General features: G+C 34.2%; 1 protein-coding gene across 1 annotated transcript in view; it reads right to left on the bottom strand.

The window, feature by feature from the left end:
- Nucleotides 1–13,299, bottom strand: part of IMPG2 (interphotoreceptor matrix proteoglycan 2) — a 42,029-nt gene extending 28,730 nt beyond the window's left edge. Inside the window, exons 1-7 of the mRNA XM_004675473.2 lie at nt 13,218–13,299; nt 12,514–12,765; nt 11,116–11,282; nt 8,459–8,490; nt 4,313–4,362; nt 2,836–2,906; nt 158–319 (exon numbers count right to left, since the gene is read on the bottom strand). Coding sequence (XP_004675530.1) covers nt 158–319; nt 2,836–2,906; nt 4,313–4,362; nt 8,459–8,490; nt 11,116–11,282; nt 12,514–12,765; nt 13,218–13,299 — 816 coding nt within the window. The remainder of the gene's footprint in view (nt 1–157; nt 320–2,835; nt 2,907–4,312; nt 4,363–8,458; nt 8,491–11,115; nt 11,283–12,513; nt 12,766–13,217) is intronic.
- Between the last annotated feature and the right edge of the window lie 357 nt (nt 13,300–13,656).

The raw sequence follows: 13,656 nt of genomic DNA, 5'->3' as shown, positions 1-13,656 counted from the left end.
AAGTCATCATCCCCTAAACCAAGTATGCAGACTGACTCCTAAACCAAACTTGAACCAATGTTGTGAATATGGGAAATTTACAACTTCAGCAAACTCTTGTTTATCCAAAATAAATAAATTAATTAACTAATTAAAATAGGCAATAAAAATCACTCACCTCTGAAATGAACTCTTCTACAAGGTGCTGGTGGTGGAAACTAGAGGGATCCTGTAGTTCTTCCCAGTATTGTTCCCCCAAAAGGTGGATACTGAACTCTGCAATCTGCTCACTTGCCGGTTTTGTGGATTCCTCTATCATTTTCTCAATTTCATTGCTAAGCTAAATTTTTTAGGGAAAGAGCAATAAATGTCAATGTGGACTCATTTAATCAATAAATATTTATAGGCTACCTACTAAATGCCAAACAATGCTCCTAATGCAACTTCTGATGTTGCCCTTTTACAGAGTAAATGACTTTGGAACTAATACATGAACTTTAAAACATAGCCTAATATTAAGTCTACTGGGCATATGTACATTCCTTGAAGCATATAAAGATCAGTTCAGGGGGAGACAAGAAACTTTCCAGGTAGCCAACAAAGTTAACCATTAGCAAATGAATTTAAAATTATTTATAAAAATTAGCCTAGAAGAGTATGTCTCAAACTTTTTGGTTTTAGTATCCTTTTATATTCTTAAAAAATCATTGCAGAGCTGAAAAATTTTGATTTTTGTAGGTTATGTCTATACATATTTACTAAACAAAATAAGAGAAATTTTAAAGTACTAAATCAGTGAATAAGCTCATATTTTATAGAAATTTATAGTATATTCTACAAAATAAAATTAGTAACAAGAATGAAATTTGTATTTTATAATAAGTTCTTTAGTGTCTAATAGATGACTGCTGAATGCTCATATCTCTTTCTGCATTCAACCTATCGCAATAGCTTGTTTAATATGAAGTACATAAGTAATACACAGTTACAAAGGTATATATGTTGGGGAAGGTAGAAATACATTAATAGCCTTTCATAATAACAATAAAAACAACCAGACAACCATAAATCAGAGACAGCCTATAGGGTAGAGGGAGGAAGAGGTATTTGAAGGAGAGAGGGTGGAACACAGGTGACAGTAGTGATGGAGCATGGGTGAATGGGTGTTGAAAATTCTGTGGGGACTACACCTGAGAAAAGAAAGCAAACATTACTTAAAAATGAACAATGGGTCCTTCCCTAGTGGGACAGCAGATAAAAGCACAGCACTGAGGGCCCTCCCTGGTGGCACAGCGGGTTAAAACACAGCACTGAGAAGCTAAAGCCACTTCCGCATGAGTTCGATCCCCACCTGCCCCGGAGGTGACCACATGGCGCGGCAGACCTCTCCTGACCCGCCTGCTACTCCCCTCAGCAGTGTACTTCGTCGATCTGCCTGTTCTGCTCCCCACTCTATCTCTGGTGAATCCTCTCACCCTCCTCATCTCTGGCCTTTACCCCAGTTCTGTATGAATAAATCTTTAAAAAAAAAAAGCACAGCACTGAGAAACTAAAGCCAGTCAGCATGAGTTCAGTCCCCACCCAGGAGGTGATCCACAAGGCGAGGCAGACCTCTTCTGACCTGCCCACTGCTCCCCTCAGCAGTGTATTTCCACTCTGCCTGTTCTGCTCCCTGCTCTGTCTCTGGTGAATCCTCTCACTGCCCCTGCACCTCTGGCCCACATCCCAGTTCTGTATGCATAAATAAATAAATATTAAAAAAAAAAGAGAGAGAGAGAAATGTTTAAAAAAAAAAAGCCAAGTCTTCCAGAAGTGGACAAAGCTGAAACAATTCAAGCAACAAAATATTGTCTTATAATCCATAGAATAAAATATTCACGAATCCATACTGATATTAATAATTTAATAAAGAAATGGGAGAATTTCTCAGTTATTATGTCTTATGACCATATGTATATATGTTTGTGTGTGTGTATACCTACATACAAACAGGTATAGTTACTTAAAAGTAGACCAAAAAGCAGCTAAATTATCCACAAGGGAATAACAAGTGAGTTCACAGTGTTTAGTAGCAACAATAAGAAATAGTGAAATGTAACCTTGACCTGCCCTCCTTCTCAAAAACTCACTCTGGAATCTGCACAGATTTAGAATATTTCCTGGAATAAAGGAATAATAAGGAAATATTAAGATGATCAAAATCTGAGATTGAACCAGTGAAACTTTTACTAAAGCAGTATCAAAAGCAACTATTTCAAAAGGTACGTTTTCACAGAAGAAAACACTGAAACAAAGTCACAGACAAATAATAAAGCTAAAAAATAAAAAGACAAACATTGGGTAAAATTAAACAAACTTTGTTTAAATACAATATAATATTCTAACTTGTGGGGTTAAAAAGAAAAAAGAGTATGAAATACTGGCAAAAAAAAAAAAAAAAGGCATGTTAATCAATAGGGTGATCCTTTGAACTGCCATGTTCTAATGTTCCTGCACTGCTGATGACAAAGATAAATATTTTGAAAAACTTAAACTGTATTAGATTATACATTATAATTTGTAACTACTTAAAAATAGAAATAAGGTAATTTCTGAAATGGAAGGTAAAAATATATTAGGAAAAAAAAACTGAACAGTAACAACTATATACTTCAATAACATTGGCTTCCTCTTCAACTGGAGATACTGACAATCTAATTGCTAGATATCGACATTAAACATCACCAGACCCCAAGTCACTAGTGCATTTACAATCTGAAGCCCTCCCTGGTCAAAAATAAGTCTTCAAGAAATCTCAGCATATTTTTAGTGTTCCATGTCAGAGTTCACATTTCCACAAAATGGAGTATCACTCACACGCTCCTCCTGCTTCTCCAACTTGTTCTCTGGGGTATCCACACTTGGATATGGAGCACTGAGAATAGTGCCTAAGTAGAAAAGCAAAAACATGTCTGAATTCAGTTCCTAAGTCAGAATTCATATTAAAAAAACAAAGAACTTCTTTCAAAACCATTTCTGTAAGTATAAGTTTAAATCTATAAATCATTTGCTTTTTCAGGCTGGAAATCTAGTGTGTTCTAAATCTAACCTCAAGAATATTTGCATAATCTTCCCAGAAGAAGAAATAATTCTGAGTCATTCATTCATTCAAGATTAACTTATTGAGAGCTGACTCTATGTCAGAATCTATGCAAGACATTAGTGTTACAGGCAATAGTTCCTTGAGGAACTATTTAGTAAGGCAGCAAATACTGAAAGAAGAAGGGAAGTAGGTGAAAGTTGGAAGCTGGCAGGAACTGATCATTCTTAAACTGCAGTTCATTGTGACTAGTTTTGAGTACTTTGAATATTTTGAATATTCTGACTTCTTTTGAATATTTTGACATTTCAGTAGAGAGAAGCTTTTTAAAAGTTTTTAAATAATATGACTACCAATTGAGAGAAAACATAGAATTCAAAGGAACATGTTAAAGTGCACCACAGAACACAACCAGAAAAATACTCTGGGAACCACAATAAGACAAGTGACAAATGGTGAACTAGAAAGCTTCCTTTGACTTACACAGTAGGTACAGAGTTGTTTGCCTTACAATAATTTTGTTTTAAGTGGCTTTCTGGATTATATTAAGCTTAATAAAGTACCCACAACAAAATAAGTGAAAAAAGAATTATTTTTTCCTGTAACTCTTGAATAACATATAAAGAGAAAGAAGCATGGTGTTTTTAAAAAATAAGCTAAAAAGTATGTTTTCTGACAAAACTGTCTTAAGCTCTAGATAATTTAAAAAGAGAAGTGGGGGCCCACCCTGGTGGCACAGTAGGTTAAAGCACAGCACTAAGAATCTAAAGCCACTTCAGCATGAGTTCAATCCCTACCTACCTCTAAGGGGGCCCACATGGCATGGCAGACCTCTCCTAGCCTGCCCGTTGCTCCCTTCAGCAGTATACTTCGTTGATCTGCCTGTTCTGCCTTCTACTCTGTCTCTGATGAATTCACCGCCCCTCCACTTCTGGCCTGTACCCCTGTTCTGTATGCATAAGTAACTAAAATCTTTAATTAAAAAAAATAAATAAAAATAAAGCCCCTTCTGCATGAGTTCAATCCCACCCACGTGGTGACCCACATGGTGGGGCAAACCTCTCCTGGCCGCCCGCTGCTCCCCTCAGCAGTGTACTTCCTTAGTTGGCCTGTTCTGCTCCCCACTCTGTCTCTGGTGAATCCTCTCACCGCCTCTGTACCTCTGGCCAGTACCCCAGTTCTGTATGCATACATAAATAAAAATAAATCTTTAAAAAAAGAAAGAAAGAAGTCAACAAAGGCACAAAAACATACCTCCCAATGTTGAGGTATCATCAATAGGAAGTGGCGATGACAATTCAGGACTGGGAAGAAAAATGTTGAGAGTTAATAAAGTGATAGAAATGTAAAGATTTATATGGGGTGTTGTTTTCAAAAAAAGGAAATCACTAAATCTCCAAACAAGGTTTCCCAAACCAAACTGCTGAGTAATGAAAAATTTTAAAAATAGTAGTGTTCATAATTCATATATTTTACATTAATTGATGCCTACTCTGCTAGAATTATCCTACATAAAGTATTTTCCTACTTACTATTTCATCACCCTGCTTTGTTTTTTTCAGTTATTATCACTCTATGAAATTATTTTGTTCATTTATTTATCTATTTCTTTATCTCCAACCATTAGTCATCTTGAATGGCATTGTCTAATAACTTAGTCACTGGATATACATGACAACCTGAATTAACTAAAATTAAAGAACATTTAAAATTCAGTTCTTCATTCATACTAACTATATTTCTCAAGTGCTCAATAGTGACAGATGATTACGGCTACCATTTGGGTCGTACAGGAAAAAGCATTTCCATCAGAAATAACGTTATTAAAATGGCTATATTACCTAACACAACATGCATATTCAATGCAATCCCACCAAAATCCTAAAGGCAGTCTTTACAAAAGTAAAAACAAAATATCATGGAATTTATTTAGAACTTTGAAGTAAATTTATGTGAAACAACAAAAGATAGCAAAAAAACACTCGTGAGAATAAAATACCAAAAGAAAGGTATCATGTTCCTTGACATCAAACTATACTATAAAAAGATAAGCTTGGGGTTGGAATAAAGACACACAGATCAAAGGAACACAATTGAGAGCCTAGAAATAAAATCACACACATGCAGACAACAAATTTGTGGCCAAGGAGCTAAGAGCTTAGAATGAAGCAAGGAAATTCTCTTCAATAAATGGTGCTGGGAAAATTGCAATGCCTCATGCCAAAGAATGAAATTAGACTACTAACATCATACACAAATATGAACTCAAAGTGGATTAAGTATTGGATGTAGGACTTAAAACCATAAAATATACAGAAGAAAACGTGAGAGATATGCTCCTTGACAACAGCCTTCGAAATGTGTTTGTGGACTTGATTCCAATGGCAAGGGCAACAGAGATAAACATCAAATTAAAAAAACATTACATCAAATTAAAAAAACATTAGCATATTGAAAGAAACATGCATCAAAATGAAAAGACATCCTATCCACTGGAGAAGATATTTGCATAGCCTCATCAACATGGGGTTTATATATCTAACAGGGGTTAGTGTTCAAAGTATACAAAGATTGCATACAAATCAATTCAAAAACAAACAACCCAAAATGGTCAGAGGACACTTCTCCATGAAGACATACAGACAGTAAATCACACAAGAAAGAATGTTGACATCTCTTATGAATAGAGAAATGCAAATAAAAAAACAATGAAATAGCTCCTTAAAACTGTGAGAATGGTTATTAACCAGGCGAGAAACAACAGAGGTTGAAGAGGATATAGAGAGGGAAACTTGTATATTTTTGGTGGGATTGAAAATTAGTGCACTCACTATGGAAGCAATACAGAAAAAAAAAAACCTAAAAAATTAAAAAAAGAGAAATTCTATATAATTGATCCAGTTACCCTACCTCTGGTACTTACCTGAAAAACACTAATTGGAAGAGATACAGGCACCCCATTTTTACTGCAGCATTATTAATAATGGTCAAGAATTGGAAACATCCTAAGTACCAATCAATCAATAGATGGAAAAAATGTGTTTTTTACACAAAATTGATTACTATTCAGCTATAAATAAAGGTGAAATCCTGCCATTTTTGCAACAAAAAAATCCTGCAATTTGGATCTAGCAGGAATTATGCTTAGTGAAATAAGTCAAAGAGAGAAAGATAAGCCCCATATGGTTTCATTTGTGTGGAACATAGAGAAAACAAACCGAACAAGTAAATAAAACAAAAATAAATTTGTGGGTCATAAGACCAATTAGTGGTCACCAAAAGGAAAGAGGGATGGGGATGGGTAAATCAGAAAAAAAGAACTATGGTATGGTGAAGGACAGATTTGGTCTCTTAGTAATATACCTAATGTAGTATAAACATATTAATTCTCAAAAATGAAAACCTGAAAATTATGTAATGTTATAAGCAATGTTACTTCAATAAGAAAATTAATTTTGTTATTAGTGACTAAAATATGAAAAAAAAAACTTGCAAAAAATTTCTGGCTTTTAAAAAACTGTCTAGAAAAAAAAATATTAAGCCACTGCAAGAAACCAATTACTATTGGTTACTTATATTGCATTTTCAGGAAACTGCTTACTAAGTGAACTCTCACCTAGAAAAATCTAAAGGTATATGACCCCTGGGTAAGTCATTATGATAAATGATGAGCACAGATTGATTACTTGGGAAAAGAGAAAGCATCATGAAACTACTTTACAGGAGGTAAAGCAGAAAAAAAAATGGGATTCAGGTGAAAATGGAATAGACACTGACATAATCATGCCTGAATAGTCTGTTCATAGTCCACAGTTCACAACCCTTTCAAAATACCTTCATTTTATACGTGAAAATATCAAAATCCAAATGGACAAAGCAATTGTCTCAGTACAGACAGTACCTCAACAATAAAAATATAATAGTCATTTCTACTATGATGTCATTTGTGAAATTGTTTCATAATACTAATAAATGTTAGGAGACAACTGAGCATAATGCAAATTTCTCTTTCACTTATACATAGTTTCTTAGTGAGAAACACTAGAGGAATGTAGAAAACTACATCCAGTTGAATTAAATCACAGACAACAACACAAAACACACACACGCACACACAGTACCTCAAATATCTTCCAGCTACTCCTGTGTTATAAGCCACACCTATGAACATACATTGCTACAACTTCCATCCTATTTCAGATAACATTCCTTCTACTACTTTACAATAACTTACAAGCTAATTTCCAATGTCTACTTTCACAAGCAAACTTCAGAGCTTCTTCCATGTCAAGTGCCAGATGTAGCATGGTATTTACTTATTAAGCACACATGATGTGTAAAAAGTGCTATTATTTGCATTAGGTTAAAAAGTGAAGTAACAGGTAGAGCTCACTAGATATTTAATCCACCCCCTATGTGTTGAAACAGCAATCACAAGGAACCTCTCATCTCTTCTTCCTCTCAATGGTTAAAGCCCACCCCAAACAACCATGTGGCCCTACCTCTGAGTAGGTACTTACTCCCAGGCCATCATAGACTCAGAGGTGATATTAGCTCTGTGGGTGGGTGAGACTACGCTGCATCCTACTTCCCTCCTATGTGTTTATTACTATCTTGAAATCAAACTACTATCCACATGTACCACCCTACTATGCTTTTTCCTGGTGACTCTGCTGCCCAGACTGGTACACTGACTCATCTGCTTCATTTTCAACTTGCCTTTCCTTCAATTTGATGCATAATGGATTCTGGCTGGATTGAATGCCCTGGTGGTGTTTTTCTAAATAATCACCCACAAACCGGCACCATCTATATAGTCTGAGTATGGGTAGAATTAAATATCTTTAGCCCTTGTGGATTCAAAACTCCTTATCTTCCATTACCTGCTTTGTACTGCTATTACTTGAGCCAGAAATAAATTTAACCCTAAGCCTAAAGGCCAATAGAACCAAAAATCATAACATTGGAGGATTGAGATTGTGTTATTCCTGTTTTAAGATCCTAATCATCATCATTCAATAAAGTGAGTCGCACCACCCATCATTTAGTAAATGACGCTCCACTACAGTGTACTGTTTTGCAACAACTTTACCCTTCACCCATAAGCCTCAACAACAGTAGGTCATTCCATATTCCATTTCCACAAATCTATTTTTCTCACCCAAGAGAGAGGAGCAAGTCTGCCTCCTGTGAGGTCAGACAGTAAACAAGCACAGTGGCTGTGATGGTGGTCCGGAAAGGCCTCAAGGTGAGGAAAAGTATTTGGACTTACCCACAGGCCTGGTCACTGCAGGGACTGGCAAGAAGAAAGAACCATTAAATTTGGGGTGAGTCCTGGAGATGTATGATCCATTCTCTGTTGCCAAACATGAACTAACTTAGGGGGAAAAAAACACTCACCTGCTTACAGTTTCCTTTGTGTACGTCAGTTTCTAAGGAAAATAAAGATGTTAAAATGACTGCCAGAATAAATTAATGACAGTTGTAAAATGGTAATTAAAACTTATTACAAAGAGAACATGAATACCCTAACATTACATAAGTTTTGTTATTATTCTCTTTGGTTAGACAAATAGTTAAAGCAAAGCATCTAAAAATACAAAGATGTTCGTGTGTGTAACTGTGGGAACATACCTACAGTAGGCTCCTGTGCTCTCATAATCAGTGAAGATTAATAGACTTTGCCCGCTCAACATTCCAAAATAGACTACAAGTTAGACATGGGTAGAGTTTTATATTAATCTTCCATGAAATTAGAATCAAAATATTTTGTGATCTAGCTTATTTATATTAACTCTCTTCCTAGAATAATATAAACACACATAAAGTAATTGATAAATCTGTTTCTCCAAAATTCAAACAAAAAGACAAATTGTATCAATTAGTGAATTATTCCACTGGCATATTATTGCCAAAGCAAAGCATCCCAAATTCCCTCCAAATGGGTGGCTTACATTGACCTCTCCTTGATTAAGCTTTGAGACTTTGGGATCTTGCTTGTCAGTACAGTTTCAATGGTTTCACATCATGCTTTTTCAGATCACTGGAAATCTGGACAAATTTGTTAAATACTACTCAATTTTCATACATGGCTCAACTCAATATGTTCAAAAATAATCTCATTTCCCCCTCTTCTTACCCCAGCATTTACAAAGCTGCTTCTCTGATTTCTCAGTCTTTGCCATTCAAGATTTCCTGTTCCATTAGTTTGGTTTTATCCCACTGCCCACCAATCCACGACAGACTCCTATCATGCTCCCTTTCTCTAGCTCATGGTCTAGTTAGGACCATTATTCTTTTGGGCCTGGAGTTTTAAAGTAGCATTTCTCTCCTTCTCCAGTCGTGTGCCCTCTAATTCATCTTATAGTGATCACTCATAATGGTCCTTTTAGCCACTGTGACCCGCCCACTTAAAATCTTTTAATAGTTACCTATCATCTGAAGAGTTAAACACCAATTTATTAAGTTGTCTGCTCTTCCAGTTTGATCTCCTGTCATTCCTAAGCTTCTGGTGTTCTGATCCAAGCAATTCCCTACAAACTCTTGGCTTATATTGTCCCCTCTGTCTAGAATGTCCATCCACCTCAAACTCTTCCTAATTTAACTAACTTGTGCTTTTATTTAAGACCTAATCCAGGTAACACATTAACCTCATGTGCATGTTCTACTAAATAATCGTTTAGAATGTATTTTCTATACCTTTAAATCTAAGCTTATTAAAAATACTAGTGAGAAACAATTTCAAAAGTAATTAACAACTTATACAGTCTAACTTTTTTCTGCTTCACTAAAGTATGTAATACTTAAAAACAGTATTTAAAGTAGTATTTATAGTTTATAAATTGCAACAACTAGGAAAAGGATATTGCTAGCTGTTGTTTATATAATTTTATTTAAACAAGTATCTATTGCATGTTTACTTTAACATGGACAAAATAAATGAATAATGACATAACCTTTATTCTTCAGGCCATAGTTCAGTAATTAATTTCATATAAATTTATAATAAAGTGTAAAAAAAATAAAGAATAAAAACTACGCTAGTCAAAGAATTATGAGAGTTATATTTGTTGCGTTGGGGATGGTTCCTCACAACAGAGGTTACATCAGAATTGAGATGTATAGAACTTAAAACAGATAATTGGGGAGACACAGAGAAGGTATATCATACAGCATAAACAAGTTCCCTTATCCCTTATCCCACTGCTTTCTGTGGTTTCTGTTACCTGCTGACAACTGCTATATGAAAATAAGATATTTTGAGAGAGAGACCACATTCACACAGCTTTTTTACAGTATATTATTAAACTGTTCTATTTTATTATAATTTATTACTGTAATCTCTTAATTAAAAATTAACTCATAAATTAATATTTATTGTAGGTATGTATGTATAGAAAAACATATAATATATATAGGGCTTGATATTATCCATGGTTCAGGCATCCATCAAGAGCCTCTAAACATATCCCTTACAGATAAGAGGGGACTGCTATGTACCTAAACAGTTTTAATTTCTTGTCATAAAGTCATGCATGCTATGAAAAGAGGAAGGGGCAAGTAATTTGTCTATATGCAAATCTTACCCCATCTTTTCTAAAAATAAACTAATGTCTAAAACAGAGAGGAAAGGAAGCAAATTAGAATCATATATATACTTTAATAATATTTATGCAATGCACTATATTTTTAATTTTAGTTGTTGGTATCCAATCTGAACTAGTAAAACTTTACAAAAGATGTTTGACTCTTACCGATTTACATTTTTAGCCCAAATACTTGCTCTGTGTTTTGTTTCTAAGTGTTCACATTTCTGAACAAGGCCAAGGTTCTCATTACACTAACCACATGTATTTAAATGGCCAGACTCAGGAAGATTAGACACCATGCCCTAAGGAAGCACACTCAAAAAGCCTAAAAAAAAAAGTAATGTAAAGATTGGCCACTTGTTTTAAATTTTTTTCCCTCTTCCCATCCTCCTTCTTTTTTCTTTAGTCTTATATTGTGCACACACATTCCTACAATAATGTGGCATTTCCTCCCCTTGTTATATTTACCTTCATAATTAAACGTCTGTGTTCTACAGATTGACTAAAATCTGTGCCCATTTCAAATATAGTTGTTACTCCATTCTCACACAAATCTATCCAGTAATGATATTCTTCATGTCCAGGGAGTCGATCCCAGAAAGTCCTGAAAGCTTCCCAGACTGCTTCCTGACACACTGTAAAGTAAATGGAGAGGTTTTTCTTTTTTAAAATAATTCTGTTTAATATTTTTCAAATTATTTGACTTGACTCAAGTTATTAAAAATTATTTGATATATATTTAGTAGTAAAAAGCATACATATAATTAATAAGCATTTGCTCTATGCCAAGGTGACCTGTTAATATTTTTCTTTTTCTTTTATTTATTTTTTGACATTGCTGTTAATTTTTGTATGTCACTTGACTTCTTCCCTCAAGCATAGTTCCTGTAATTCTCCCACCACCAAAGCACCCATGATCTACCACCACAGTCCCTTGTGCTCTTCCCTTCTCTGTGTTAACCCTCTCCTGTTGTATGTCTCAAATCTATGGGCAGCTTCCAAGTTTTGTCTTTTTCCTGACCCTTTGTTTGATTTCTCTACATTCCATATGTAAGTGAAATTGTCCATTATTTCTTTTAAAGTTAACAGTCTTTGGGGTTCTCAGAGTGATCAAATAAATGCTCAATAAATAATTGTTGAAGAAATGCATGAATGAAAAAATCTGATTTCATGATCATTTCATTACCTATCATCACTTTAGTTTACTATCCCCACATCCATACTAATGCTTCTTTATTGGCTATTGAGTAAAAAAGCAAAATACCTAAGGTATACATTATAGCCAGTTAAGTAATTTTGGTTAGTAAACATAAATGCATACCTAATAAAAGAAAAAGAGAATAACTCAAATAATAAAAAGGTATGAGATTGAGGCCAATAATTTTAACTAAGAATAAATCTTAATTATGTTGCTTTAGCATCCATTATAAAATGACATCATTTTAGACATAAAAAAGTTTTGTATATACCAGTTAGAATGTAAATAGCATAAATCTATAAACTAACTATAATATATACAATTTGATTATATTTCATACATATAATTAAGTACATTTACCTTAGAAAATATATGTATGGGTATAAACAAATGGCTAACAAAAAAAGTAAAAACTAAAGTTTATTTAGTAACATAAACTAGTATTTTTGAAACACTTAAAAAGATTTAAACATTTCCTCTTAAAATAATGCAAACATTTCTCTGAAGCTATGGAAATACTATGTTCATAGAAAGTTGTTTTTCCATCTAACAGAAAGATATATTTGGTTCAGTCTCTTTCTAAATTATCACAGATTTTTAACTATGAGATATAACAAGTGTGACAGAATTATGCATGAATCATCCAGGGTAAGGGTGTGACTGCTTACCTCGTACTTTGAAATATTTCACATGGTTTGCCACAGCCTCTGATACACTTTCATCTGGGCAGATTTTCACTCCATTAGGAAACCAAGTAGATCTCCTTCTTCTAAACAACCACTGTCTCTCAGCTTCTCTGTGGTCCAGAGGTGCTTTCTTTTCAGTAGATAGAGAAGGGACTGTGGATTCCAGGTGGGTTGTGAGAAAAGAAACTGCAGTCTTGGGTTTTTGGAGCTCTTTGAAGGATAAGTAGGTTTGTGCTACACAGTGAAACCATAAACAAGGCTTTTGATAAAGATACAGCAAGCAACAATAAAGAAAAGCTTATATTTGTGACACATTTGGATTTTGAAGTCAATGTTCAGATTATAGACATAGCTGTTAAAAGAGTAGGAATGACAGTTTAAATTTGTTCTCCATTAAGTTCCAACTCTTTATTTCAAGATTGTTAGCTATTGAAATAAATGTACATCCAAAAGTTCAACACAAGAAGTAGTAGGTAATAAACTATTTTAGAACTACCAGTGAATTACTAATGAACAGAGAAAGTAAAAATATTTGGGAGATTTTAAAACAACTTAATGAAGCAGTATCAGAGTAACAGAATTGTGTTTCATTCAAATTCTTCCAGCAGTCAACAACATCAAATATTTTTAGAAAGAATATACTACAGATATAAAGAAAAATATAAATGATGTAGATTTTTAAATACCTGTGGATGGATGGTTTTCTTCTGTCAGGACAAATAGCAAAACACCCAGAAAAATCTTAACAAAATGAGGAAACATAATCATTTGGGCCCAAACTGAAGGAATGAGAGGCCAAAATACTTAAGTACACCAAGCCTTAAGAACCTCCAGTAAAAATATGTTACAGGATAAGTCTACAAGTTTGAGATTTATACCTGTTCCAAAACCATTTTAAATTAAAATACCTCTCACTTGTTTTCTGAACTAACCAGCATGCCTTGAAAGCAGGAGAGATAAGCCAATTAGAACAGATGGGAAGAGACAATCACTCCTAATCTAGCCAGCTAAGCTCTTTACTAACTCCTCCTTGCCTCTAACAAGTTCATTTACAAATACTATATTTCCATATAATAAACTTTTCTGAATATATTATTCAAACTTAAGTTTGACTAAAATCAGAGT

This window comes from Condylura cristata, unplaced genomic scaffold, assembly GCF_000260355.1.
Source record: "Condylura cristata isolate star-nosed mole 26May11 unplaced genomic scaffold, ConCri1.0 scaffold00003, whole genome shotgun sequence".
In the NCBI taxonomy this organism is placed as follows: domain Eukaryota; kingdom Metazoa; phylum Chordata; class Mammalia; order Eulipotyphla; family Talpidae; genus Condylura; species Condylura cristata.
The sequence above is the reverse complement of the archived record's forward strand: the minus strand, read 5'-3'. Positions and strand labels throughout refer to the sequence as shown.